The sequence below is a fragment of the Phaseolus vulgaris genome, chromosome 3, assembly GCF_000499845.2.
Source record: "Phaseolus vulgaris cultivar G19833 chromosome 3, P. vulgaris v2.0, whole genome shotgun sequence".
NCBI classification, from domain to species: domain Eukaryota; kingdom Viridiplantae; phylum Streptophyta; class Magnoliopsida; order Fabales; family Fabaceae; genus Phaseolus; species Phaseolus vulgaris.
The window spans coordinates 51,214,081-51,228,521 of NC_023757.2; the positions used below are offsets into that span (position 1 = coordinate 51,214,081).

The window sequence follows — 14,441 nt, forward strand, 5'->3', positions numbered from 1 at the left end:
TATTTGTTGGGTTTTCCTTTTAGATGGTTTTAAATAAATTTAATGTAAAAAGTAGCGTCACGGGTCGAGTCCAATATTACGTATATTGATCGCCTATACATTAATGTCGTATCAATGCAAATTCAAGAATTTCAGGTAATCAGTCTTACATAGTAGACAACATTTATTATTGAATTAAATTAATAATAAGATCTGATATCAAAAGCAAGTGGAGCTCCCACATTTTCTTGAAACCAATTCATGAAGCTTACAAGGATACAATTCGGTGACCATCTTGGAGTTTAACCGATCTCAACTGAATGTTTTAGGTTCGAGATCGTCAATACTCTTATATGAAATCTAAACCTACACTATTTTATAAGTTTTTTTTATAAATTTTAAAATATGAAAGCTATGTTTAACTAATATTGATTTATAAAGTGTTGATTAGATAGTCTATTGGATATGAAAATAATGGGGTTCATCAAATATGCTTTTTAAACAATTGGACAAATTATCTTAGGTTTTATAAGAATAAATGGATAAATTAAAATAGATTTTGAGGGTTGGTTTGATTAGTGAGAATAATCTATTATTTATAATAAGAAATGTTTTTTTATACAAAGGCAAAACATAAAAGTCCAAAAAAAAAAACAGAATAAGTTCTAAAGTATTGTTCACACTTGCTTTGAGCCATGAAGAAGAGACAATTATCCTTCACTTCAAGAATAACCCTACCACTTTGACAACTATTTTAACCCTTAAATACTCCAAATTGAATTCAAAGACAAAAATAAAGTTTTTTTTTCTCTTTCTATATTCACTTTTAAGTGTTCATATATGAAGACAAAAAGAAAGATTTGTCCCCCTCTTTTTATATACACTTTAAGGATTCATATTTTATACTTATACCTCTAGTTATGACTTACACATTACATTCACATTGAAGTAAATGAAAAACAAAATAATAGTGACAATTGGTCTTTATATTCCTCTAGTCTCACATTTGGTGGATCACTTCTCTTATTCTCTGGCTTGTGCTATATAAGAAATATTCTTCTACACTTTTGAGATTTGGAAATTGAAATCGATATCTACCTATTTGAGAACATTTGCATGGTAAGAGTTGGGAAATCTCACTATATTCTTTTATTGGGTTTCCACTTTATTATATATAGAGATTATTCATGTGTTGTTGGAAAAACAATACCTCTCCATTGCTTTCATAAAATTATTTGCCTGATAGGTTTAAGATATTACATACATTTCAACTAGAAGATAATTATTATAACATTTTTTTCATTACAGAAAACTTATTTATTTATTGATTAAATGTTTGTTTATTTATTGATTTAAGTATAAATAGGACTGATAATTTCATTTAGAAGTTTAAAAACTATTTTGTTTTGACAAATTTGGTACTAGTATTTTAAAATTAGCTGCGTTTATCATTTAATAAAATTCACACAATATATGTAATATCTACCTATAATGTATACTGTTTTAGTTCATTATTAAATGGTTTTAAGAGTTTCTGGTAAAGTCTCATACATTTAATGTTAGTGTGTTTGTTTGTGTATAAATTTGGTTCTTTTACTTGCCTTCAATTCCAATCTTGTTAAGCATTTATTTGTGAAACCCAACCTCTTGATTGTTTGGGAGCAAAATTAGGAATTCCTAATTTCATCTATTGGGAAATTAAGTCTTGTAAGGTAAGATTTTTTTAAAGTTAAATATTAAACTTATATTAAATCTATTAAAATCAATTACATTGTGTAAATACCATTTTGAAAAAAATATGTAACCTATTAGAATTACAATTAAGTTATAACTAATCATATTTTATATTTTAATATTTTTAGAAAATGATTTTTCTATTATAATTTATTACTTCACAAAAAAAACTCATGCATTTAAAAGTTATGCATAATTTGTTAGGAATAAATTATTTGACTAAAGGGATAATTAATCAGTTAAGTATTTTGAGTAAGTTTTTTTATTTCTTTAATTTCTTGGCTTTATATGTGAGTACTTTTAAGTTTTATTGGTTCGGTCAGTTAAAAAATGTTATCATTTCAACTAGTTCATCTTTTTTAAAAATATTTTGATTGATTTGGTGGTGTTTTGTTATTTTTTAGGAAATAAACAATTAGTTAAGGAAACATATTTTTAATTATAAATGAGTTTGATTATAATTATGGAATGATTATTAAATGTTATATATTTGAATTGTTGAGTTTGTGTCTTGATATTATATTGATTTTGATATTATTGGGAGGAATTTTATGATAGAAGAAATTGAAATTTACTCGGTAAGTAAGAGAATTAGAGATATGAATATATTTATGTAATTATATTGAATTATGTGTTTGACTGAATCTATGGTGTTACTACCTTCAAAAAAATGTTTGAGAATAATATTGTTTATGTGTGTTGCATATTAAGTGTTTAGATCAATTGAAAATGTTGGAAATATTAAATTTACAAATATTGTTTTTTTTGTGTGTGTATATGATCTTGTGAAATTTACAAATATTATTTTTGACGAGATAATATCTGACAATTTTTAGTTTACATATATAAGTAATAATTGTATGTAAGTGTATTGAATGATTTGAGCAATTGCATGTAAGTATATTCAAATATCTTATATTATATTTGACGATTTAAGGTTAAATCCTAAAATAATTTACAATATTAAGTACACAACTATTATTGAAAGTTATCTATACAAGAAAATAATGAAATAGGGAAATCAATTTTTAGAAACCTTAGTTGCTAATTAAATACCAATTTAAAAACTATTTAATAATAATATAAATTAATTTAGAATTTTTTTTTAGTTTCTCAAATGGTCTCTAATTTAGTTACTATTGTAACTAATTATTTTGGTATCTAAAAATTGGTTTCTATTTCATAATTTTCTTGTAGTGATAATAAATTTATAGAGTTGTTAAAAGTTCTTGAAATGAATCAAAATATAGTTAAGTATTAATTTGTGATGAGAAAATATGTTTAATATATACTTTTGAATGGTACATATGTGTTATTGTGTATAATTAGAGGTGAGGTTTTCATAAATAACACTTTAAAATAAATTAAATATATTAATATTTAATACAAATAAAATTATTTGAGATTATAAATTAGATACGTAAGTTATATTTCTTATGTTATATATATATATATATATATATAATATTTCAGGTGGAGAAATGACACATATACAATGACACATATACAATCACATTACTTAAGGATAATTTTATAATATACAAAATATAATTTGGTTACAAGAATTATATATATAAAATTTACTTTTTTTTACAAAAATAAATTTATTTTATAGAATTTTTTTAAACATAAATAAAGCTTATTTCTAAATAATGATGATGTGCACACTGTTCTATTTTAATTCGGCAATTACAATTAATATAACTCAAGATGAAAAAACTTCTTTACAAAACTGGATCACATGTAAATCGAAATTAATATTTTATTTAAGATGAAATTTTAAGAGAATTCCTTTTTTAAAATGAAATTATGATAAAATGTAAACTAACACCTTATATAAATCATGTTTGAATATAAAAAGTTAATATTTATTATATATGTAGGCTGAAATATTTTCATATACATATGCACTAAGATATTTTTATAAAATTAAAAATATATAAATTGATTTATATTACAAACTTAACCCTTGAATAAGGTGTTATTACAGTGGTTAATAGTATGGTTGCATTCTTCAACACGAAATTTGATCATAGTCTCTTCATTACAAATAATAAGTTATCCAATAATTCACGATATTCATTAAAAAATATTAAATTTAGAGTTTTGCATTAAAAAAAAATTAAACGTTTTGGTGTCGGCAAAACTTTAATTAATCTCCATGATTGGTCTTTTTAGTGTCACCAACACGCAATATTAGAATCTAAAAGCAAAATAAAGTTTTCAAAATAATATTATTAGCTAAAGTAGGGATGATGATGGGAATTACCCCTTATTTCTTCTTCATCTAAACAAATTTATTTGTGCCTACCCATAAAACCCCCTTTCCTAATTAAAAATGAATTTGTGTACACTAACAAATATTTACGGGTATTTGAAAAAAAATAAAAAATATATTATTTTCATTTCAATAAAAATAATAAATGTAAGTTCAAAACATAAATTTAAACACAATTTAGTTATTTTTTTTATAAAAACTCTCATCTTTCACATCACTATCAAATTTAACATTTCTAAACTAACATAAAGTAATAACAATCATATGTCATCACTAAAAAATATTATTAAAATAAATATATATATATATATAATAAAATGTGAAAGAGTAAATCAAAATTTATATATTAAAAAAAACATAATTTAGTTATTTAATTCCAATAACATTAATTTAAATAAAATTTATCTCATACACAAAAGAAACAGGTATATTATATAAAGTAAAACCAAATTATTTTTTTTAATTGATAGTTTCCTTTTCAACAACCTTATATAAAATACTTTTAATTTTGAAGAGATTTAAAAGAGAAAATAAATTCATAAAGGTATTTATTAATATTAATTTTATGGGTAACAGTTAGTGTGGATACTATTAGAAAAAAAAATATAGTTAATACTCGTAATTTTGAGTCTCATATTAATTATTGGTTAAAAAAATTATCATCACACCAAAAATTATAATAAAAATATAACATTTTGAATTCAAAAGCCTAATAACCTAAATGTGAAGCGAGTCCACATATTCTAGGTTGCAATTTAATTAATACACCATGGCAATGTATAGTATATACCCCTCCTCATTTAATGTGAATTAAGAACAAAATAAACACATGTGCCTATTTAAGAAACGTGTGAAATACCCAATAAATTTATTCATACATATATACATGTAAAAAAAAAAATGTCTTCCAAATTCTCTCCTCTTTTCTGAAAAGGGTTTTCAAATATATATTCATTACAATATCTAATTATTTTGTTTTCAAGATTTTGAAATATATAGTTTAATAATAAGTGTTTATTTTAATAAATTTGAAACATAATATTTTTATGTTAAAAAAATATTTATAAATTATTTAATTATGATTTGAAATTGTAAAAAATAAAGGAAAATGTTCTGGCGTAACCAAAAGGTATGTCGAGATATCATTGAGATGATAAGAGATATTATTGAGATTTAATATAATTAGTGCTCCGATACCACCAATATAGTCTTATATGGTTCTCGATGTCAAGAACAATTTGTATACTCTTTTCTTCTCTAACCTACTACTGAATCGTCTTTTAAGAATAAAACCGTGATAAAGTACTGATTTCTAAAATGAACATTATCTCAAATATAAAAATTGATCATAACAATATTATTTATTTCTTGAATTTGAGGTTGAAATAATTAGAAGAAATGTAAGAATATGACATTGATAAAATGAAAGATTAAGAATAAGAATGGTTTGGCCTACCAACCTCGTTCGTGGTTGCTGCCGCCCCCACGCCAACCGTGGTAGCCAATGTGTCCGAAGATTCTCAACTTTCCTAATTTCTTCCATGACTTGGAGCTGACACGATCATCTCACCCTATCCATTCTTTATTATTCTTTTTCAATTTCTTTCTAACTTCAATTTAACATCTCCATCTATTTCAAATCCCTTTTTTTTAACCAATTTTTATGTTACATTTTTCATAAATCACATTTTTCAAATCAAAAAGTCCTACTCTCATACAAAGCATTGATGTTGATGTTTTTTAAAATAATATTAACAAGTCTTATTTACATCCACTACTTTATTTTTTTAATGTATTTTTTTACAAAATCATATTTACATGCATAATTTCTAATTATTTTTTTAATATAAGGTTTACTTGCGTATGCAACTTTTTTTTTTTTTAAAATAAAAGTAGTACACATAAGTACAATTTCTGACTTTTTTTTATAGTATTATTAGGTGTGACGACTTACATTTTTTTTTTACCTTGTTTAATTTTTTTTTCTATGACACATTTTTAATTTTTTTTTATATAATATTATACATTTTGAGAGTAATTTTATTTTTTCACACAATGTAATTTTTTTTATTAAATTATATTTTAAATTCTAAGATTATGAGATTTTGATAATTGCCCCCGTTAAGAAGTAATAAATAAGTATGATAGTTGGCATGTTAAAATTTAGTTAATGTTTGATCTGAAGATCACTCTCAGAGTAGATGTGAAACGCTCCTAACTTAATAAGACTCTTGAAAGGAACAATTTGTAAGGGAATTCAAAATAAAATATTATGTAAACAATTTTATATTATTTATTTTATTTCAATTTTTTCTTTCTTTCTATTTAATTTTTAGAATTGTATAAAAAAATAAAATAAAAAATCTTTATAAATTAAACTATTCTTAAATAAAAGGGTATTAAATAGCTTAAATTTAGTTTATTATTGTTACCATAGAAGTCAAATTAAATTAACGATAGTAACTAGTTATTTTTGCATTTTTATTTTTTGCAAAACACTATAAATAATTGGGGTTGATGCATTTAATTTAAATTGCAGCTTATATTAAATATTTTTCTTAAAAAAAGTTGAATTTTCAAGCCATACTATCAATCAAGTAAAAATTATGTATTATAAAAATAAATAAGTTTATTTAATCACTATATAAAGTCTTACAAGGTCTAATGTTAATAATAATAAAAATAAACTAAAAAATATGAATTATTTTTTTTATGAAAGAAATTGAAAACGGGAATTTATTTATATTTTTGGAATGAAGTTTTTTCCGTTATATTTTCTCTCTCTTGAATGTCTCATCCTTGGAATCAGAAGCAGATACTTTTTTGTATATAAAGGAAGCAATATTAGCATTGGTGGGCATTGGCTTCTACTTTCCCTCCTCTTTCTTCAAACTCTGTTTCTTTTTCCAATCTCCATTGCTGCTGCAACACACAGATTCTGTGTTCCTCTGTTTCTGCTACAAACACTGCAGAAACCAAAACCATTTTCAAGAGACTGAGGAATTTTCAGAAAATGAAGTACGTGCTGGTCACTGGTGGAGTTGTTAGTGGACTTGGCAAAGGTGTTACAGCCAGTAGTATTGGTTTGCTTCTCAAAGCTTGTGGACTTAGAGTCACTGCCATTAAAATTGGTACCCTTTTCTTCATTTTCTTTCTTTTTTTTGTTTTTTTGTGGAAAAGCAAAGTGGATAAAGCATGCATGCTTTTTTATCCACCAAACTTTAAATAGTCTCTCCCAGTTTTCTTGTCAAAATTTCATGTCTTCTTCTCAGGTGACTTTTTTTGTTTTCCTTTTCTTTTTGTAAACACAACTCAAACCGTGTAAGGTTTCAAATTTTGATATTGCAGAGAAAAATTTGTAGACAAATGTAACCAGAATTGTGGTCATGAATGGTTATTTAAAGCTTTTGCATCTAAGCATGGAGTGTTAGTTAGTTAGTTAGTCCTCTCTGTTTTCCACTTTGAAGGGGTGTTGCATTCTAATTCTGGTCTCACTTTTTCCTCTGCCATTCAGATCCTTACTTGAACACAGATGCGGGAACAATGTCCCCCTTTGAGCATGGAGAAGTGTTTGTGTTGGACGATGGTGGTGAGGTACACAACTTGCTCTGATTCACCATGTTTTCATGTTAAGGACAAGCCCAGAAAGAAAACCCAAAAACGTAAAAAAGAAAGAAAGTTAATTGAAGGAAAATAACGTTGCCAACTTTACACAATTTCACAGAGAAGGTTGGCAAATTTACCAAAAGTAGTGTCTTGGAAAAAATAATGAAACTTGACCCTCTTTCTGTTGTAAGGTGGACCTGGATCTTGGAAACTATGAGCGTTTCATGGACATCAAGTTGACCCGTGATAATAACATAACCACTGGGAAGATTTACCAGGCAGGTTCCTTAGATTATGATGCAGATTTTGAAGATCATTTCAGATTTTTCTTCTTCCTAACTTTACTTTTCTTTTCCTGTTTTCATGACAGTCTGTCATTAATAGAGAGAGAAGAGGAGACTATTTGGGAAAAACTGTTCAGGTCTGGTTTAACCAATTTGTACTGTGTTTTTATTGTGGTGATAATTTGTTTATAAACAAAGGTTTTTCATGTTGGTCCTAATATTATTAACACTATGATGATGATGATGTTGATGATGGCGTTTTCATCTTTAGGTTGTCCCTCATATCACTGATGCTATTCAAGATTGGATTGAAAGGGTGGCCCACATACCGGTAGATGGAAAGACCGGACCAGCTGATGTATGTGTCATAGAATTGGGTGGAACCATAGGTACAGTGTTGAAAACATTCTTCAGTCTTCTTCACAGTTGAATTAATTAATTCATTCTATTTATAATAACGTTTATGGATGCAGGAGATATTGAGTCCATGCCATTTATTCAGGCACTAGGACAATTCTCATACAGAGTAGGTGAGTGAGTGAAGATACTTCATTTTTGTTCACAGAGCCTCTTTTTGGTGAATATCAATAATATGCTATGTATTTTGCAGGTGCTGGAAACTTTTGCTTAGTTCATGTCAGCCTTGTTCCTGTTTTGAATGTTGTTGGTGAACAGGTTTGTAATGTCTCACAGCTTTTAGATCCGTGTGGAAAATGATTTAGTTTCATCTATCATGGAAAATTACTTCATTGTTGTTACTATTTTGTTCAGAAAACAAAACCAACCCAGCATAGTGTTCGTGCACTGCGAGGCCAAGGGCTGACTCCAAATATTTTAGCATGCCGCACCACAATGGTTAATCTCTCTCTCTCTCTCTTTCTCTGTCTCTGCAACTGAGAACATGGAATATTCAGTGCAGACGAATTCATGTAGTCAGATAATGGGAATAGTTAGGTGAAGATCGATGACTCACATCTGTAATGCTGCAATTTACTAAGATGAGATGTGAGCCGTCTGATTTTCATCCGACAGTTCCAGTTCACCAACCGCTTGATTGCATGAAAATCTGAATGTAGGGACAGACATATACTATGATGCACAGATGGAACATCCTAACTGTTCTTAACTGTAAAAAATTTTAAGGTTCTAACAGTCACTTGTTTCAGGTACTGGATGAAAATGCAAAGGGAAAACTCTCTCAATTTTGCCTAATTCCGGTATGAGTTTTTAAGGATAAGTGTTTTGATGAGTATATTTGACGTCAAATCATTGTGCTGCTTTGCAAAAGTTTTCTCTACTGAAGCTTCATGTTTGCAGGCGGAAAACATTATTACCCTATATGATGTTCCCAACATCTGGAACGTTCCTTTGCTTTTAAGAGTAAGTTTTCCTCTAAAACTGCTGAACTTCAAATCATGTTATATCTGTTGGTACCATCTCTTATAAATTATATTCTTCTGGTCTATATAGGATCAGAAGGCTCATGAAGCAATGTTTAAAGTGCTGAATCTTCATGGGTTAGTCTCACAAACTCAAATGTTTGTTCTATTTCCTGGATTGGGCTTCTATGGATTCAAAGAAGTTTCACTCCTTTATTATTCTTCTGGGAAGCTTAAGTGGCAGTTTTTTTAATATATGCAGAGTAGCTCAAGAGCCTAATTTAGAGGAATGGACTTGCAGAGCTGAATCTAGTGATTTGCTTCATGAACCAGTGGGTTGCTATTCCAAAGCTGATCTATATTGTCCTTGATTTTTGGCAAAAGTTACATTTTTGTTTCTTTTGATTGGCAGGTTCGTATAGCTTTAGTGGGGAAATATACATGCCTTTCAGATTCCTACCTCTCTGTTCTAAAGGTGGAGTTCAACTTCATGGTTGTGTTACTGCATTATAGTTTCAAGATCTTTTAAAGAGTAAAAGACATAAGTTTATTTTCACATCCCACCCTGCATAATTGTACCTATCTGTCTTCTTTATGATCTAAATATAATATATATATATATGTATTATTTGATACTTTATTCATACTGATCAAAGTTGATTTGAAATATAGTTTTAGAAGTATATTAAAATGTGAATAATTTGATTATCTTATTATTATAAAACAATAAAGATAATATAAAATTATAACTCAACTGTTGGATTGATAAAACTTATATTTTTTATGAGGTTATTAAATGGTATAATAGTTCGCTGATGTATCTTCAATCATTGACTTCAGGCCTTACTGCATGCATCTGTTGATTGTAAAAAGAAACTTGTTGTAGACTGGATTCCAGCTAGCAATCTTGAAAGTGCAACTGCAAAAGAGGTAACACCAATTATGAATCATTATATCACAAGCATGTTTTATTTATTATTGTTCATAGTAGAAATTTCATCTATATGTTATTGTTCAATCTTGCAGAACCCTGATGCATATAAGGCAGCATTGAAGTTATTGAAGGTTTCCCTCACAATCATGAAATTAACCAGTTGTTATATTATCAGTTTCCCTCATTTTTAATTATCTAACTAATCTTTGCCTTCAGGGTGCAGATGGTGTGCTGGTTCCAGGAGGGTTTGGGGATAGAGGAGTGCAAGGAAAGATTATTGCAGCTAGATATGCCCGCGAAAACAGGATTCCATTTCTTGGCATTTGCCTTGGAATGCAAATTGCTGTCATAGAGTTTGCACGATCTGTTCTTGGTGTACAAGACGCGAACAGTACTGAATTTGATCCCCATACCAAAAGCCCATACATCATATTTATGCCTGAGGTGTCTATATTTGTTCATCTCACTCTAATCATGAGAAAACAGATTGAAGAAAGTGTCCTGTTTCTTATTTTTCATTGTTTGGATTGTTTGCTATAGGGATCAAAAACACAAATGGGAGGAACCATGCGCCTTGGATCTAGGAGGACATATTTCCAGACCAAGGAATGCAAATCGTCAAAATTGTAAGTATTTTTACTGCATTCAATTTTTTAAGACATTTTCTGTGCTTACACTAGGAAATATGAAGGAGAGTAATATGTGTATGGTATGACTGCACTACAAATGCTTGCTATATGGTTTCTAACCCTTTGACCCTTCTTAGATATGGCTGCAAAAGCTTCATTGATGAGAGACATCGGCATAGATATGAGGTATTTGTGGTGCATAAAATTCTCTTGTAAATGCGAGTAGAACAGAAAATGATACTGTCATTTGCAGGTGAACCCAGAATTGGTAGCTCGCCTTGAAAATGCTGGTCTTTCTTTTACTGGGAAGGATGAAACAGGTCAACGCATGGAGGTATGAACAGTCTCCTATGACTTTTTGAATTGTTATATGCATATCCTGTGCTTATTTGCTTTGCTATGTTACAGATTGTTGAGCTACCTAACCACCCTTATTTTATCGGGGCTCAATTTCATCCTGAATTTAAATCAAGACCAGGAAAACCTTCTCCTTTGTTCCTAGGTGATTCTCTGACACATGACCACATTATGCATGCACTTTAATATTTTGAAATGTAGCTTCTAAATTGCTTGTTGGTAATGTGAAATGCAGGGTTCATTGGAGCAGCATGTGGACAATTGGATGCTGTCTTACAGAGCTCTTCAATTGTTGATAATGGTCTCTCAAAAGGAGTAGGCAGTGAGATCTCTGCAGTGAACAAAGCATACAAAAATATAACTGCAACAAAGACAGCAGCTTATAGGACTGAATATATATATGGCAGTTGCAATGGGTTGCATTTCTAAATGTTTTTGAGTTTTCAAGTGAATTGGTTAAATGTGTTGAGGGCTTTGAGTTGTGTAGGAGAGATTGTTGTACAGTGAGTCAATTGAACCTTGGTAGGTATAGAGTTTTCAGAGGATACAGAGAAGAGCTTACTCCCGGTCTTTTTAATGGGACCAGCTCATGTAAGTTTATAATGGTTTGATTGGGGAACTATGAAGCTTGTCTTATGTTTCAGGCAATGGAAGCTCTTGGTTTTGTAAAGATCTTAAGCAGTCTATAGAGAAATTCTTGTGAGCTTCAACTATTTTCTTATGTTTATTGTAATGTGAATTTTCTTGTTATAATGTTTTAGGAGGTGTTTAGTGAGTGAAATCTCAATTATTTGTTCTTGATGGGCAGACCAAAGAAATCTCACACAACACCTCTACAAATTTCTGAAACATGGGAGTGCTATAGTTTTCCTTGTCCTGTATGTAAATGACATGTTGTTCTTTGAAAATGACATCCTAACACTGCAACATGTTAAAACATGATTGGGGAGTTGTTTCTTAATGAAAGACTTAGGCAAAGCATCCTTTGTGTTAGGAAAGTGCATATATTGACAAAGTGGCTGGGCACTCAGAATAAGGAATTACAGTGTCACATGTCATGTGTTTGTCTAAGGGACAATAAATAAGATTCCTTGTGCTTCATGATTGGGGTCTGTGACAAGATGTCTCATATGCCTTGATAAATGATGTTGAGGAAGAGCTTCATTCATGCTAGCTTCAAAGTTGATAGTGATGACTCTTGATCACCATCAAGGTTTTGTGTTTTTGGTGGTACTGACACTCTATGAACTATAAGAGTTCAAAGTAGAAGACAATGGTCAATTCTGCTACAAAGGTTGAGGGTAGGTATAGTTGCTCATGCATCCCATAAAATGGGTCTTGAAGATTTTTATCTTCCAAGTTATAATCAAGAATAAAAAAACAAATATTGAAATTTTTCTCTCCATAAACTGGTTTAGAATAGAATCATCTATTGATGAAATTCAACTAATTGAATTATAGAAGTATAAGTCACAAAGGAAGAACTCAGGATGATTTAGAAATATGTTTCGAACCTATTTTGAAAACAACAAACAACAACACAGAATTTGATTAAGGAAAAAAAAAAACCCACCAAGGAATATATGATTGGGCTAAATAATGTAAATTGAGGAGACCAAGAATCAAAGTGGAAACATGGATCAAATTCAAAACTCAAATTTGTGAAATGGATTTCGTACCAATGTTTTAAACCTTCAAGGACATTAGTTGTACAAAGAAATCGAGGATATGATTCATGCTTACAAAAATATGTAAGAGAAACAAAGAACATAAAAAGCAAAATGGAATAGATGGATAAGACAAAGAATGTGAAAAACATGACCCTGAAACAATAAGAGTGCTTAATAAACTTATACTTCTTAAAGATAAACTCTCCAAAATATTTCTTATTGAGATTAAAGTTTAACGGATTCTATATTTGGTTTGATCGTGTATTTAAACACTAAAAATAAAACATAATTTTATGTGTATTAGATCTTATTAAATACAATGTATTGAGTCTAATATATTAAATGTAAGTTGTATGATTGGATAATTAATGTTATTTAATATGTGTTTCGTCTAACATACGTAAGTTTGATAACCTTTTCTCAAACAAACACAAACGTGTATTCATAAAAAACTTTTATTTGAATAGATGATAATTGTACTTTGTCTGATACATACAAATCTAAATAATTTCATAGTACATATCAAACTTGAACGAATACTGATAGAAAATGCACGCTACTTATTTTTTCAAGAAGATCTCACGAGTAATACAGTTATTATTAATAATTAATTTTATAAATTTAAATAGGTTTGCCCCTTTGTAATAAACTTTCATAAATATTAGATTATTTAATCATATTATACTTACACAATGTTTCATTATTATTTATAGATATGTAAGCATGTATTCAATAAATATATCTTTTATCGACAATAAAAAATAAATAAATGTGAACCACAGAGTGATCCAACCCTTATACATAATAAAATACTTAAGTCACTCCATTGTAAAATCACTCCATAATAAAACACTTAAGGCATTGCATCACTTAATATTTATTATCATGAAAACTATTTAAGTAACTGGTAAAAATTATATTTTATTCTCAAACTAATTACCAAAATACATTATCATGTCTTAATTCATCTCTTCTAATCCATTAGAGTGACTACAATTCCCACATTCATAACCAGCACTGATATCTTTAACACCTACGTTTGCTCAGAAGATTTTAGTTCTTTTCTTCTTTTAATTAAGTTTTAAAATATACTTCTTTTAAAAGTTAAGATTTTTTAGAAATTACTTTTAGTCAAATTTCCCTTGAAAACAGTTTTATAGAATCTAACTTTCTTGAATTAAAATAAAAAATATATGTTACTCTTATTAAAATATTCAATATGATAATAAATATAAAAATTATATTACTCTTTCCTTTTTTAAAACATATATAAACATTATCAAAAATACATTTTTACTACTATTTCCATCATAAAGAGGTCAATTTTAATTTCAAAATTAGAAAGTTTATTTTCTAGAGATATACTATTAATTACAAACTCCAAAAATAAAAAATTTCAACTACTTTGAACTGAATGCATTTTATTTGTGTATCAATGATAATAAGAGGGGTAAAAATGGCAATTTCAACTCAGTGAGTTCATTAATTTTCAAAAGAATTTCCGATGATTTAAATGATTTTGTTAGACTCCTTTCTTCGTAGATTTAAATAAACTAATTTGGTATTATTATGATTATCCAAAGCATTACAA

The 14,441-nt window shown here is 28.3% G+C and overlaps 1 protein-coding gene across 2 annotated transcripts; it reads left to right on the top strand.

Moving 5' to 3' along the window:
* The first annotated feature begins 6,761 nt into the window (after positions 1 to 6,761).
* LOC137808573 (uncharacterized) lies at positions 6,762 to 11,890 on the top strand. 2 transcript variants are annotated; one of them, XM_068609748.1, is made up of 21 exons: positions 6,762 to 7,122; positions 7,506 to 7,585; positions 7,789 to 7,875; positions 7,968 to 8,018; positions 8,153 to 8,270; positions 8,355 to 8,411; positions 8,492 to 8,556; positions 8,653 to 8,736; positions 9,048 to 9,098; positions 9,199 to 9,261; positions 9,352 to 9,398; positions 9,523 to 9,592; positions 9,673 to 9,735; positions 10,101 to 10,190; positions 10,287 to 10,325; positions 10,411 to 10,638; positions 10,735 to 10,820; positions 10,961 to 11,009; positions 11,077 to 11,157; positions 11,232 to 11,325; positions 11,416 to 11,890. In XM_068609748.1, the coding sequence occupies exons 1-21, from the start codon at positions 7,005 to 7,007 to the stop codon at positions 11,607 to 11,609; spliced, it is 1,815 nt and encodes a 604-aa protein (XP_068465849.1). In that variant the 5' UTR covers positions 6,762 to 7,004; the 3' UTR covers positions 11,610 to 11,890. The 2 variants fall into 2 exon arrangements, with proteins under 2 accessions (XP_068465849.1, XP_068465848.1); XM_068609747.1 differs by having other exon boundaries at positions 6,848 to 7,122; positions 10,101 to 10,325.
* Positions 11,891 to 14,441: the final 2,551 nt, after the last annotated feature.

What these genes read in the sequence shown, in the direction of transcription:
- LOC137808573 (XM_068609747.1), top strand. Translation starts at nt 7,005, where the DNA reads ATGAAGTACGTGCTGGTCACTGGTGGAGTTGTTAGTGGACTTGGCAAA. An exon ending in CCACTGGGAAGATTTACCAG is followed by an intron (nt 7,876 to 7,967) that starts GCAGGTTCCTTA and finishes TTTTCATGACAG; the next exon opens with TCTGTCATTAATAGAGAGAG. An exon ending in CCTACCTCTCTGTTCTAAAG is followed by an intron (nt 9,736 to 10,100) that starts GTGGAGTTCAAC and finishes CATTGACTTCAG; the next exon opens with GCCTTACTGCATGCATCTGT.